Source organism: Ornithorhynchus anatinus, chromosome 17, assembly GCF_004115215.2.
Source record: "Ornithorhynchus anatinus isolate Pmale09 chromosome 17, mOrnAna1.pri.v4, whole genome shotgun sequence".
In the NCBI taxonomy this organism is placed as follows: Eukaryota; Metazoa; Chordata; class Mammalia; order Monotremata; family Ornithorhynchidae; genus Ornithorhynchus; species Ornithorhynchus anatinus.
This window is the reverse complement of record NC_041744.1, coordinates 5,552,779-5,568,258: the sequence shown is the minus strand read 5'-3', so window position 1 is coordinate 5,568,258 and position 15,480 is coordinate 5,552,779. Positions and strand designations below refer to the sequence as shown.

At 51.9% G+C, this 15,480-nt stretch overlaps 1 protein-coding gene across 1 annotated transcript in view; it reads right to left on the bottom strand.

The window, feature by feature from the left end:
• Positions 1–9,851: 9,851 nt before the first annotated feature.
• RTN4RL1 (reticulon 4 receptor like 1) overlaps positions 9,852–15,480 on the bottom strand; it is a 65,983-nt gene continuing 60,354 nt past the window's right edge. Inside the window, exon 2 of the mRNA XM_029082582.2 lies at positions 9,852–12,962. Within this exon, the coding sequence (XP_028938415.1) occupies positions 11,620–12,962 (1,343 nt within the window). The 3' untranslated portion in view covers positions 9,852–11,619. The remainder of the gene's footprint in view (positions 12,963–15,480) is intronic.

Genomic DNA, 15,480 nt, shown 5'->3' with positions numbered 1-15,480 from the left:
TTTGTTCTGCTGTTCACTTCGAGGGAATTCTGAGTCTCTTAGTCAGTCTAAGTCAACCACTGGTATTTACTGAGTGCTTCCTATGTGCAAAGCACTGAACTAAGCACGTTGGAGAGTACAAAACAATAGCGTCGATTGTGCCCTCACGGAGCTAACAATCTAGAAGGTCTATGGTCTCCATTCTGCTTTCCTTCTTCAAATGGCTCCACTCCCTTTAGGGAAAAGGAAACCTTTAAAAAAAAATCACAACCAACCTAAGAACATACCCAACCAACTCCCTCCCTCCGCCCCACAGCGATCCTTTAAAACTTCCCTGTTTTAACTGGCATTTTTGGGAAAGAAAATGATTTGGCTTTGTGTAAATAAAGAAGTGTGTTAATATCGGCTTCATTAAAGATACAAGAAAGGAACATCAGTGTTTGCTGATGGAAGAGGATAATTGTCTTTAAGGGTAATTGTCTAATTATTGCAGATAATTGTCTGCAAATAATGAAGAGGTGGATAATAAAGGAAAGGGAAGCTGCACAAAGGTATCTGGGATTACTTCCCCAGAAAACAATCTGTCCATCTGCGGGAGTGCCAGTTTTTTGTTTGGTGTTGGAGAGAGGAGGAGGAGGAAAAGGGAGGTGGATATGGGCAGGGGAACTGGACTGAGATCTGAACTGGGGAACTTCCAAACAACTGATTTCTAAAGCTGCCCGTGGTTCCATTTGCAGCTGGAGAAGGAGGGGAGGTTTAGAGCCCCGTTGAGGTTGCCTCGTGCAGACTGAACTGAGAATGGCGGGCCTGGCATGTATTTATTTTGGCAGATTGACCAAATTTGAAAGGCAAATGGGCAGAGAGCAGGTTGGAGGCTTCTGAGGATCTGGGTGCCCAGTCTGCGGCTTCTGAGTAGTTTTCTCTTCTACATTCTCGGCTCTGCTCTCCTGTGGTTGCTTGGGGCTATGGGAAAACACTCTTCCCCATCCCCAAATGGCCCTCAGACACCTATCATTCCTACTAGTTAAAGCCACAGGCTACCCCCTTCTCTCGTGGCCCACCGACATACTTCTCTTGCTTGGCAGAGGTGTGGAGTCGGGGAAAATTCAACTTCTTGTTTCTTGGTCTGGGAATGTGTGTGTGCTACCTGGGCACCCTGCAGCTCTGTGCAGAAAACTTATTTTAGCCCAACTTGGGGCTTTTGGAAATGAGAAGTCTGCAGAGCCAGCTGGGGAGGCAGGAAACTAAATTTTTTGTTTTTGGTGGAAAGAAAAGTGAAGGGTTGGAGCCCAGAAAAGAAGGACCTGGGTTCTCATCCTAGTCCCACTACTTGCCTCATGTGTCACCTTGGGCAAGTCAGTTAATTTCTCTGTGCTACGTTTCCTCATCTAAAATGGAGAATAAATACTTGCTGTCCCCCACAGTTAAACTGTGAGCCCATGTGTCCCATCTCCTTTGGTATTTGTTCAGTGTTAACTCTGTGCCAGGCACTGTACTAAGCGCTAAGGTATTCATTCATTCATTCAGTAGTATTTATTGAGCGCTTACTATGTGCAGAGCACTGTACTAAGCGCTTGGGATGAACAAGTCGGCAACAGATAGAGACAGTCCCTGCCGTTTGACGGGCTTACAGTCTAATCGGGGGAGACGGACAGACGAGAACAATGGCAATAAATAGAGTCAAGGTAGACACAGGCTAATCAGGTTGGACACAAACCATGCCCTACATGGGACTGAGAGTCTTAATCCCTGTTTTACAGATCAGGTAACGAGACCCAGAGAAGTCAAGTGAGTCGCCCAAGGTCACACAGCAGACAAGTGGCAGAGCTGGGATTAGAACTCAGGTCCTTCTGACTCCGAGGTCCATATTCTCTCCACTAGGCCACGCTACTTTTGCCTTCTGTGTAACCTTGGGGAAGTCACTGAACTTCTCTGGGTCTCATTTTCCTCATCTGTAAAATGGGGATTGAATACCTGTTCTCCCTCCCATTTAGACTGTGTATAACCCCATTATCTTGCATCTACTCCAGTGCTGAGTACAGTGCTTCTCTATTGAACCATAAGCAGGTTTTTGGCTCCTGGGGGCCACCCAACCCCTTGAGAGATAGTGGGGGGGGTATAGGGAAACAATGACAGAAGTATTGGTGTCTATTGGACTCCCTGAAAAACTGATGACAGACTCTATTTGGAGTCTGTTGGGTTATTGTGGCACCAAGGAAGACAGGGATTACTATACTACTAATAATAAGAATAATTGCATTTGTTAAGCACTTGCTATGTGGTATTAAGCACTGGGGTAGATTCGATACAATCAGATCAGTTACATTTCCTGTCTGACATGAGGCTCACAACGTAAAAGGGAGAGAAAACAGATATCAAATCCCCATTTTACAGATGAGGAAACTGAAGCCCAGAGAAGTCAAGTGATTTGCCCAAGATCACACAACAGGCAAGAGATAGAGTCGGGATTAGAACCCAGGTCCTCTGACTCCTAGTCCCTTGGTTTTTCCACTAGGTCATGCTGCTTCTACTTGGGCTCCTACGTCTGAGGCCAAGCTGAGCTGGAGGGCAGATTCTGAAGGAGCCTCTTTCTATCTGACAATCACTCTCCCCACCTTCAAAGCCTTATTGAAGGCGCATCTCCTCCAAGAAGCCTTCCTTAACTAAGCCCTCATTTCCTCTTTTCCCACTCCTTTCTGCTTGGCCCTGACTTGCTCCCTTGATTCACCCCCCCTCAGCCCCACAGCACTGATGTACATATCCATAATTTATTTAGTTATATTAATTTCTCTCTCCCCCCGCTAAGCTGTAAACTCATTGTGGGCAGGGAACGTGTCTATTATACTGTTACATTGTCTTCTCCCAAGTGCTTAGTATGGTCCTCTGAGCACAGTAAGCCCTCAATAAATATGATTGATTGATTGATTGATTGATTGACCCCTTAGGCTCTGAGCATTTTCTAATCAGAATCCTGTCCTGTGAAGGGAATTTGCCCTAGAGAAGTGAGAAGAAGCAACAGTTCATTCATTCATTCATTCAATTGTATTTATTGAGCACCGACTGTGTGTAAAGCACTGTACTAAGTACTTGGGAGGGTGCAATATAAAAAGTAGACACCTTCCCTGCCCATGGCAAGCTTACAGTCAAGAGGGGAGACAGACATTAACATATATATAAACAATTATCACTGGAGCTTCACACTGTTTACATCTGAACCACCTCTATTCTATCAACTCTGTTGCATCTGTTATATTGGACTCTCCCAAGTGTTTAGTACAGTTCTCCGTACATAGAAAGCACTCAATAAATGTGATTGATTGAGCTCAGGGATAGAAGAAAGTGAGCCCCGGGAATGTGGGAGGGTGCCATGTCTGCGCCAAATTATGTTTCCGGCTTGAGGTGCAGACTGGGGACTTGTGGGGGCGAACATCACCCAAAGAGAGCTGCGGAGTTGTCCTCCCTCCAAACTGGGACTCCCAACCTCCTGTCTGAATTAGCAGGAACGAGCCAAACAAGGCAGGAAGCAGCAGCTGAGCGATTCTCTGGTTAGATTGAGGGAGGCGAGCCAGGGGGTGGGGGTTCCCGGAAAGAGGGGGGTGCACACACTGTTACATCTGCTATATCGTACCCTCCCAAGAGCTCAGTACAGTGCCCTGCACCCGGTAAGCGTTCAATAAATTTGATTGACTGACTGAAATCCAGAAGGGCCTGTGACTCGTGTGTGCAAAGCGAGACCCACACAGAGAAGGTCTGAAACGTCGCAGACAAAACACGTGACCTCTCCAAGTGGCAGCAGATGGGGGTCAGGGACCTGGGTCCCCCTGAGACTCAAGGGCTTAGATAAAGAAGAAAAACCCCTTGGACTCAGAGCCCGGAAGGGGCGAGGGAATGTCAATCAAGCGTGGCTGGCAAAGCAGGGGGGAAGGGAGCGGGCAGGAGCGTTGGGAAGAGTTGGTGGGATTAATGGCTTTGGAGGCACCATGCCACAGAGTGCAGGTTACCATTAGAGGGTCCTCAGCTCCTCTGCAAGCCAAGAACAGCATAAATCCTCTTCAAGGCCGGCATCTGGAAGAGAGATACTCAACGCGCCAAGATTCAGGGATCAGGTGGACTAGGGAGGGCTTAAAATGGGATTGTTTTCCTGATTACCGCGGTGCCCTTGTCTCAGGCAGTAAGGTTACCAGCCTTCTCTGGCCTAGAGGGCCGGATGGGCTTGGGGGACTACAGTGAAGACATTTTCACCTTCAGGAAGCAAAACACCCCTGGTAACGAGTGGGATTCTGCTCTCCCAGTTGGGCAGAAAAGGAAAGAGGCCCGTCGCTTCTTGGTGAGTCGATCTCATCTATCTTCCGGCCGACCTCTCGCCCACATCCTGCCTCTGGCCTGGAACGCCTTCCCTCTTTGTTTCTGACAGACGATCACTCTCCCCACCTTCAGAGCCTTGTTAAAAGCACATCTCCTCCGACAGGCCTTCCCCGACTAAGCCCTCATTTCCTCTTCTCCCACTCCCTCTGTGTCACCGTCACACTTAGATTTGCACCCTTCATTCACCCCACCCTCAACCCAACAGAATTTATAATAATAATAATAATTTTGGGATTTGTTAAGTGCTTACTATGGGTCAGGCACTGTACTAAGTGGTGAAGTGGGTACAAGCAATTCGGGTTGGACATAGTTCCTGTACCATGTGGAGCTCACAGTCTTAATCCTCATTTTACAGGCGAGGTAACTGAGGCACAGAAAAGTGAACATATTCATAATTTATGTATAGTAATGTCCATCTCCCCCTCTAGATTGCAAGCTTGTGGTGGGCAGGAAATGTGTCTGTTGATTCCGCCATATCGTACTCTCCAGGAACGCTACGCTCAGTGCTCTGCACACAGTAAGTGCTCAATAAATACAATTGATTGGTGATTGGGTATGAGTTCTCCTGAGTGGAGAATGAGGCCTCATTTTTCTGGGTTCCTGAGTGGGTCTCCCGAGTCTCTCGGTTGTCAGCGGCTTCTGTCGGGGGTGGGCGGCCGGGGGGCCGGTCACGACCCTCCTCTCGGAGCCAAGGAAATCCTGGCCAGCGGTTACCTAGTTAACCTGGGGCCTGCTGATTCGTTCGGGGCCAACCAGCTGCTTCTCTGAGTTTGCCGCATCTAAATATCATCAGCTCGCTCTCTGCTTTAAGGGGCAATTTAATCTTGAATGCCACACTGATGACTCTCCTCGAACACAGGGAGAGGTAAGTTGGGGTTGGATGTCTTTAGATAACTCCTGTACCTGTTTAGTACTTAAGCACTTACATTTCCTTCTTCCTTAGTGTCTGTCTCAGGGGAAAAGGCACTTACAGAGATTGAAGAGTTTAATATATCTCTCCCTCCTTCTCGTTCTCCTTGCTGAAGCACCAAGAGAGTCGTCGGAGATGCTACCGCCTAAGTCCGGGTGCGCCACCGTAAGTGGGGGCGGGGGGAGAGGGAGGGGGTCTCTGCAAGGCTCAGGTCACTGACAGCTGGCTGATTTTGAAGGTGTAGTGACCCAAGTGTTCTCCTTAGGGGAGAATATCAAATTACATCTTTCAGGAGCAGCCTTAACGGGCGGGATACAATAAATAGATGGATGACAACAGATAACACCCCTGCCCCAAGGAGAGCAGGAACTGAAGAAACATAAGAAACAAGAGCTGGGAGAAGCCTTCGAAGGACTGAAATGAGATCTGAGGGGTCTGGCGTGGGTGCACGTCTGCGGATTTGATATTGGTTTCTTCCTTGTTAAGGGAAAAATGCTTGTTGACCACCAAACTGAAAAGCACTTAAGCTGCTGCTGTTTCTGGGTAATGACTCTCTCTCTCTCTCTCTCACTCTCTCTCTCTCTCTCACTCACTCTCACTCACTCTCAGTCTCATTCCCGCTCTTTCTCATCTCAGCCCCTCACTCAGTCTTTTCTCTCCCCAGCCAGAATCCCAGCCTACGAGGTCCCATCCCAACCAAGGAAATGTGGCTTCCTTTTTGACTTTCTCTCTAAGTGACAGAGGACGAGGCCTCAGCCTCTGGCCTCTGTGAGCACAGAGGGGGTTGCTAGGAAGAGAACCCAAGCAACCCTAAGGTCCGTGTTCCCGACACCTGAGGTAGAAGAAGACTCAGGGTTGGCTTTGTGAAGCCCTGAGTATCTGTGCCATCTTCTCTTCTCCACTGCCGTACGCAGAGAAATAACTCTAAATGGATAGCTGCTTAGATTGGCCGTGAGTTATTTAACCAACAATAGAGGCTTATGTACATTTTTTAGATCTTGTATTTATTAACAGCCTGAAAAGGAGGAGGGCTGGGAGATTTATAGAAAAGGAGCAGCGAGTTAAAAGGGACAATTAGAGGAGCAGAAAAGAGATATTGAACATGGGATTGCAGAGGATATTTTAACACACAATCAAAGGTTCTTGAGATATTCTCAGACCAGACAGAAGGCAAAAGGGAAAATTGGCCCATTACAAAGTGATAGTAGGGAATTGGTGACATGGGATAGAGTAATGGCTGATTTGTTAAACAGTTATTTTGAGGCTGACTTTTCAAAGGAAGAGTGTGCATGTGTGTTTTTGCACCTGCTTGCGCACAGGGAAAGGGTGGCAGTGAGAGAAACTGGACTACAGCCTCCAGATAATGATTTGATAAACACTGGGATTGCTGGGGAAGGAGGGGCCCACTTGAAGTCTCGCAGTTGTGCTCAGAAAAGCCATTTGAAAGTCCTCTGAGGACAGGCCCCATTCATCACGCTCGCAATTTTCAGTGCTAATTATCCAGAGATCTGTGGAAGCTGACCCTGCCCTAACAGCGGCAGATCAGGTACTCAGAGGGTCTTCACCCTAACCCTGTAGTGTTTCTCCTTAGGAGCTGGAGAATGGGCTGCTCCAGGGGATGTGATGTGTGGAGAGGCTCCAGTTGTGTGCAAACACCTCGGCAATCAGCAGTGGGGACAGAGGATATTTACGTTTTTCTAATGGGCCCAGTGAAACTGAAAGAAGGCCAGGAAGCAAACATTTCTGAGCTGGAGAATAAAGAAGTGGAGGGAGTCAAGAAATCTACAGAAGCTGAGAAGCAGCATAGCCTTGTGAATAGAGCATGGGCCTGGGAGTCAGAGGGACCTGGGTTCTAATCCTACCTCTGCCACTTGTCTGCATTCTGACTTTGAGCGAGTCACTTAACTTCTCTGTGCCTCAGTTATGTCATCTGTAAAATGGGGATTAAGAGTGTGGGCCCCATATGGGACACGGACCCTGTCCAACCTGAGTAGCTTGCATCTACCTCGGGGTCCAGTAACACTGCCTGGCACGTAGCAATCACTTAACAAATAGCATAAAAAAAGGTTCTTGGGTAAATAATAATAATAATAATTATGATGATGATGGTATTTGTTAAGTGCTCACTATGTACCAAGCACTGTTCTAAGCGCTGGGGTAGATAGAAGGTAATCAGGTTGTCCCAAGTGAGACTCACAGACTTAATCCCCACTTTACAGCTGAGGTAACTGAGACACAGAGAAGTGAAGTGACTTGCCCAAAGTCACGCTGCTAAATGGCAGAGCCGGGGTGTTTGTTAAGCGCTTACCATGTGCCAAGCACTGTTGCAAGGGCTGGAGTAGATGCAAGTTAATCAGGTTGGACACAGTCCCTGTCCCACATGAGGCTTTCAGTCTAAGTAGGAAGGAGTAGGATTGAATCTCACTTTTCAGATAGGCACAGAGAAGTTAAGTGACTTGCCCAAGGTCACTAGCCCCAGGAGTTCTGTTGGGATACAACAGCCAGTCCCAAGATGGCAGGGCAGTGCGCATGGGCCCTGAGCCTAGGGTTCGAGATACAGGATGGAGCACTGTCCAGGCCTTTGAAGAAGGAGGAGCGGGGCAGCAAGGGGATATTGCTCAAGGTACAAGTGGGTGAAAGGAGAGAGAATGGGGGAAGGTAATCGAAGTGGATAGGTTAGGATCTCCAAACCAGGGAGCAGCAGGTGTCTGAGAACGGGACTCCAGCCCAGATGGATTTCTAGGGAACGACGCGGGCTCGTTTGCACCGAACGAAAGATCTGGCCGAGAGGCACCGGGAGGGAGACATGAGTTTCCGATGAAATCCAACGCAAGGAATGGGGTGAGCGTACGGGGGGCCTGGGGAGCCTGTTTGTCACGGCCAAACGGCGGATGCAGCTTAATGCGGAAAAAATCTAAGCTTCTCGAAACAGCATGCCAAGCCGGAGAGCAATAGGGACGGGGAGTCAGGCAGTGGGTGAGACTGTCCACGAGCGGGTCCTGGGAAGGAAGTTGGTGGATCGGCTGCTCCCAGAGGAGCAGTAGATAGACATTGGATGTTCGGAGTCCCTCCCCCAGGGCTTGAGGGGTTCGGGTTTGGTCTCGGGCCCCCAGTGGCTGCTCGGGTTCAAAGAAAAAGGAGATCGGAGAAGGCGGTCAAACCCCTTCCTGGGAGAGCAAAGAGGATCCGGGAGAAAGGGGATCTGAGAGCAGGGGGGGCACCTGGCCTTCCCCACATTGGAAATGGGATGCATCTGGGATGGTATCAGGGAAGGAAAGGAGGCTCGGAGGAATCAGGGAGAAGGGGCAGAGTAGGACAGGAGGCCAGCAATCAAAATGGCCACTTATACCTGAGAAGGAAACAGTTCTATCAATGGGTCCCCACTGGGCTGTAGGAGAGCCATGCGGGGACAGAGCAGGGAAAGACATCTCCCTCCCCGGCCCCTTCGCCCTAGTGGGTAAAGGGGCCTTCACGTAGCTAACGATTCATCTTCCCCTTTTAATTCTGTTTGCAGTAATGTCGTTTATTGCTTGGGATCTGAGCACTTGATTGACAAGTGATGTAATACACAATAGAATTGCCTTTATTTTCCTCTACATCTTAGAGGGGGAAAAGCAGCTAAAAATATAGCTTGGGTTGTGGGCCACACCGCCTCTCTCTCATTCAGCCCCACGAGTCAGCCATTCCTGACGGAGCCGGATCATTTATAAAACATCAGCATCTCGCGTACTGACATTTTACTTTCATATCGGAGGGCTTACCGGGTCTTTAAAAAAATTAATAAAGTGCTTATATTCTTCATTTTCCCAGTGAGGACCCTGATGTCCGGAGCTCGAAATGAAATCACCAACAGAACAACGTCCTCCAGTGTGTAAAGGATGAGCGGCAGTCGTCGGGCTTCTACCGGCGAGAGCGTGGAGAGCGCCAGGGAGCAATTACGGATCACAGATGATCTGTTCTGGCTTCATTGGGCCTCCCTTTAGTGAGCTTTAAAGACTTGTAGCCAGAAGGATTTGGCTAGAACAGCCGGGAAAGGCAGAGACTCCTCAACCCTCCCGCTTCTGCAGGCCCCCAAAATCAACCTCAACCTCCCCACAGAAGGGGGACCCGGCACTGGGCTCCCTGGGGGTGGGGGGGAGTGGGTGTGGGGTGTCTTTCGGTGTTTGCCCGGAACCGTTTGGCCCAAGCTCGGCCTCGTGGAAACTCCGATACCAGGAACAGGTTGTCTCATTCCAGTTGCAGGGACCCCCTTGGGCCGCTCAGAGCCAGGAGAGGGTGAGCGGGTGTAGAGGCGGCTGGGAGAGGGGCCAGGGAGACGCTGAGAAGCCGCCTGCTTACTGGGGGAATGAACAGAAGCGGCGCTGGCCGGCACAGTCGGAGTGGGAAGTGAATCATGTTCCATGTGCGGGAAGATTTGGAGAACAGGTTTTCTCCCGATGTCACCGTGAGTCAGTGTGCCCCTGCTCAACACGTCCCCTCCTCGCCAGCGAACGTGCCGTTTTCTTTGAGCTGAGCTCGGGCCCCAAACACCAGATTCCACCCAGAGATATATCGCTACTACAGGAATGTTTGGTGGGGAAATGAAAAAAACAGGGCATCCTCGTCCAAGATCATTTTTATTTCCCTCTCAGTGGAATTCAGTGTTTCTTCCCGACGGGGAATGAACATTTGCTTTTGCGTGTGAAATGCGGAGCAATGGTGGACTTAGGGGCCTCTGGTCAGCCACCTTGCTACCTCCTGTTCCCATCCACACCTGGGCCCTGGCTCCCTGCTTCCTCTGTTTCCCCTGTCTCTGGATCGGGGCGGGAAGAGGTAGGCCAAGTTAGGCAGGTCTTCCTTTTTCCCTCACCCCCTCTTCTGCTCCATCCCTTACCCTAAGGTTCCCAAGGCCAAATTCTTGCCCAGGCCCCTGTCCACAAGGCCGAGGAGAAGCCATTGGGTGTTTTGTATTAATGCTGTGCCCAAAGCTGGGAGTGGCAACCATAGGCTGGCCACCTAACGTCTACACCTGTTGGACTCTAAATGTATATATACACTGGTCCTTCTGAATTTGAGTAAGTCACCGCTGCCCTATTGGACTAACACTGTTTGGAACCCCTCTTTCAACTTCAAAAAAAGACTCCTTTTCCAGCCTTCCTACTGCTTCCCAGAGGCCAGCTCTTCCGGAGTCTGAGCTGACGGGCATTTCCATTGACTTCCTTCCCTCCGCCTGGGGCACAGTAAGAGGTTAGGTCAACGAGAGGGAACTGGGGCTTGTGTGTGTTGGGTGGGGGGAAGTACTGGGCTGCATGGCATTATCAAAAAGGCTGGTGCCCTAAGCCGCTAAAAACACTGGTCCCTTGTCTGGCTCGTGTTCTTCCCTCACTCCCTCCCCGACTCCCTTCCAATCTCGGTATACATAAATTCCTCCACCCAGTTTGTTTTCTAGACAAAAATGAAATAATAATCCTTCGCTAGAAATTCAACAATACGATCATTATTTCAGCAGATATAGTTTCCATATAATTTATAAACATGATATAAGACATACAGTTTGGTAACTGAGGGGGAGGAAAACCTGTACATTTATCTCTCTCTCTCTCTCTCTCGCTCTCACTCTCTTTTTTTTTAAATAAGTGAACACAGTTACAAAAACGCACCTGCTGCGGGAATCTCTTCAAGTTCTACATTTCAGCCTCTAAGCAATCTTTCCTTTGGTTGGTGGCTACTCCGAGGGCCGAGCCGGGGTAGTCGAGCCCTGAGCCGCCACGTGCCTGAGATGGTCAGGAAGTTGAGATTGTCATCAGAGAAGGTCTGGATTAGGGTCCCAGAGGGCCGAGCTCTCTTAGTTCCCGCCGACTAAGAGTCCTCGCACATCTACAGACTTGCAGATAAATGGCCTAGGCTTAATCGGTGATCTTTTTTTGTTTGTTTGCTTTTTGTTTTTTTGTTGGGTTTTTTTTGTTTGTTTTTTACAACAATTGTGCTCCCTCTAGTAATCCCAGGGGTCTGTCATAGGCCCCTGAAATGAAGAGGATTCGTAGAGTGCCCCGCTCTTGTCTGTTTGACCAGTTGTCACTAATGAAAGATCAGCTGGTGTCCCTCGCATCCCTCCAGGGGGGTTGGCTTTTCGGCAGGTGGGCGGTCCTGGCTGTGGGGGGACAACCGAGGGCTGAGGCCTCTAATCCAGGCCGGCTGCGGCCGGGCAGCTCAGAGAGGGAAAATCCACGTGGGTGGGCACCACCCGACGCCTCCCCCTTCTTCCCTTGGGAGCACCACATCCTCCCCGTCCGAAGAAGAGGAGGAGAAAAGAGATGGTGTCCGGTGGCAGCCAGGCGGCCGGCACCCACCCCCAGCTGGCGCCCACCCCCGGCTCGCCCCCCAGCTCAGCGGAGGGTGACCACCGCCGCCGTGGCCACCGTGATCCAGAGGAGAAGCGATGTCCCGGCGGCCTCAGCGGCCCCAGACGCCTGCTGGACCCCGCTGGGGGTGCGGATGGGGGTCCGCCGAGCACACTTGCCCTTGCGCTTGGGCCGGGCCGTGGGCATCAGGTCGAAGCCGAACTTGGCCTCATAGTCGGGTATGTAGTCCTGGCCTTCGGACGCACCCTTCCGCGGCCCCAGCCCGCCCCCCGGCTTGGAGGTCTGGTTGCGGGTTTTGTAGCTGGTGCAGTTTTTGCCAGGCTTGCGGGAGCCTGGGCGGGGGGCGGGCGGGCCATCCCGCTCCCTGGAGGCGTGGGCGGGCGGGAGCCGGTCCCGGGGGACGCCCCGATCCGGGGCCGGAAGCGGGTGCGCCTTGATCTGGTGCAGGGACTCGGAGGAGGAGGTGGAGCAGGCCCGGAAGACCTCTGCCTGGAGCGCCTTGAGGTCCTGGCCGCTCAGCTGCTCGGGGGTCCGGCACAGGACGCTGGAACTGGAGCCCCGGAATCGGCGCAGCCACTCCCACAGCGAGCGGGCCTTGCAGCCGCAGTGCCAGGGATTGCCGTTGAGCCGGAGGAACTCCAGGGCACCCAGGGGAGCCAGGCAGTCCCCCTGGAGCTCGGACAGGCTGTTGTTGAAGAGGAAGAGGATGGTCAGCCGCTGGAGGTGGTGGAAAGCGCGGGGGTGCACCCACTGCAGCTGGTTCTCGTGGAGGAGCAGCCGGTCCAAGTGGACCAGGCCCCGGAAGGTGTCCTGGTGGAGGCTGGACAGCCTGTTGCCGTGGAGGAACAGGTGGCTTAGGTTGACCAGGTCCCCGAAGGAGTCATCCTGGAGGAACTCCAGGTGGTTGTCCTGCAGGTAGAGGAACTGCAGGTTGTGCAGGCCGCTGAAGAGCCCAGTGGGCAGGGAGCTGAGCCCGCATTTGTACAGGTAGAGGGCATGCAGCCGCACCAGCCCCTGGAAAGTCTCGGGGGCCAAGGCCCGCAGGTGGCGGTTGTCGCCCAGGTCCAGCTCCTCCAGGTGCACGAAGCCCCGGAAGGTGTCCGGGGCGATGAAGCTGATGTTATTGGAATATATCCACAGGGTGACCATGGATGGCGTGAAGTGGCCGCGCAGGAGCAGGCTGATCTGGTTGTTCTGGAGGAAGATGCGCTCGCTGTCCTCCGGGATGCCCTCGGGGATGGCGGCGAAGTTGTGGGCCTGGCAGCTCACCGTCATGGGCGCCGGGTAGCACACGCAGTCCACGGGACAGGGGGTGGTGACGTGAATCTCCAGCCCAAACAGCACCAGGAACAACTCCACACAGCACCCTGGGCAGACAAAGTGGTCAGAGAGGGAGAGAGACAGAGAGAGAGAAAAAAGAGAGGGAAAGGGAGAGCGTGAGAGAGAAAGAGAGGGGACAGGGTGTCAGGGTGGCAGTGAAGAGGGGCAATAATAATAATAATAATTGTATCTGTTAAGCGTTTAACTAGGTGCCAGGCACTGTACTAAGTGCTGGGGTGGATACAAGCAGATTGGGTTGGACACAGTCCCTGTCCCATGTGGGGCTCACAGTCTCAATCCCCATTTTCTAAATGAGATCACTGAGGGCCAGAGAAGTGAAGTGACTTGCCCTAGGTCACACAGCAGACAAGTGGCGAAGCCGGGATTAGAACCCATGATTTTCTGATTTCCCAGACCCATGCTCTATCCAATACGCCATGCTGCTTTTGCGAGCAGGGGCAGGGGAGAGGGGATTGGGGTTAGGACGGAGGTTGGGGATGGGGCACAGGGGGTCTGCAGACCTGTGGGTGGTCCCATCTGGGAGGGTGGGCAGACTGGAAGGGAGAAGGAGGACCCAGTGAGACCCGTCCATACTTCCTTCGTCCCCCTGGACAGGGCCCTTTCCCCCTCTTGCAGGGGGAAAGTTAGCAGGGAAGCACGTTGGGGTGTCCTCCATCCATTCGGAAGAGCCTGCGGGGGCCGGGCTGGGGGCGGGAGACCAGACAGCATCTGGGTGAGGTGTGTGCAGGCGTCTACACAGGCCCTTCCCGGACACGGATCCGAGCCGGACAGTTCCCCCACATCTGGAGGCCACGGTCCAAGGCCTGGTACCTGGAGAGGAACCGCCGGAGGCCTGGCCAGCAGAGTCCGGTCCGCCTCCCTTTGAGGGGAAGGGGATTGGGGGAGGGGGATGTCTCCGGGAACTACGTTGGGCAGTGGAAAACGAGAACCGGGAGGGTGTAATCCCATCTCCACTCCCGGTGGGCTCTCTTCCCATCCCCCCTCCCCTCCACCGCCGCTAGTCATCTCTCTCTTCTCCCTCCGTGGCTAGGTTTTTCCACCGTGCTCAGTCTCCTCGGCTGTGGTGAGCGCTCACCACTGGCCAGAGCACTTCCTCTTTAGCTCCACTCTAATTGGGCATTAATTAGGCATTCGTTAATGGATCCTTAAAATAATTTATTTTCGGATGTGTCCAGCTTGTGGTCTTATAATAGCACTGCGCTCATTATTAGAACAGCCTCGTTATGAATGTTCATCATTACCTGCTATTTTCCAGGGTATCAGCTTGCTAGTGGAAGTGGAGATTGCTTCTTCCGAATGCATTATTAATGAAGAAGGGCTCCCTCATTGTTACACAGCATTTCACCCACAGGACTCCTCCATCCATCCCGTCCCCGCGGACCCACACGCGATTAACCTAATCCAGACCCAGGCGAGATGCGCTCGGCTAAATTGTGGGGGCCCCCCACCCGCATCCTGGACTCGCCTGAGGTCATACCGCCCCTTCCCCTGCCTCCAGGCGTGGCCCTAACTCCTCCTATCAATCCATCATATTTATTAAGCGCTTACTGCGTTGCAGAGCAACGTCAATGGTATTGATGGAGTGCTTACTGCGTGCACAGCATTGTACTAAGTGCTTGGGAGAATATAAGAGTTGGTAGACATGTTCCCCGACCGCAAGGAGTTCACGATCTAGAGGGGGAGACGGGGATCGATAAAAAAATTACCGATATGTACATAAGTGCCGTGGGGTTGAGGGAGGGGTGAGTAAAAGAGGGAAAGACAAGTGCAAGAGTGACACAGAAGGGAGTGGGAGAAGAACAGATGAGGGCTTAGTCAGGGAAGGCCTCTTGGAGGAGATGTGCTTTAAATAAGGCTTTGAAGGTAGGGATATGAGGAGGGAGGTCTTTTCACGCCAGAAGGAGGACGTGGGTGAGAAGTCCATAGGTCCTCTCCGGGGTGGTGAGGGGGGGAGAGGAAGGAACTGTGGCTTGAGAACCACCCTTCCATCTGCCGAGATCGAATCAAAGAGAGGCCCAGGAACCCGTAGGGGCTGGAGGGGTGTGGAGGTGGCAGAGGGGCTGGAGAGTAGTGGGAGGGGGGAAGGGGCGGATCAGAGGGTGAAGGGTAGAGGTAGGGGTAGGGGGAGCAGAAGGTGGAGGTTAGGGGGAGGTATAAATAAATAAATAAATAAATAAATAAATAAATAAATAAATAAATAAATAACGGTATTTGTTAAGCGCTATGTACTAAGTACTGTTCTAAGCACTGGGGAAGATATAAGGTAATCAGGGTGTCCCACGCTGGCTCTCAGTCTTAATCCCCATTTTACAGATGAGGCAATTGAGGCACAGAGAAATGAAGTGACTTGCCCAAGGTGTCATAGCAGACAAGTGGCAGTGCCGAGATTAGAACCCATGACCTTCTGATTCCCAGGCCCATGTTCCATCTACTACGCCATGCTGCTCGGGGGAGCAGAGGGTCAGGGGGTGATGAGGCCGGAGGCAGGGGGGCGAGGGGGCGGGAAGAATGGATACAGCAAACATCATCTTAAAGAGGGTTTGC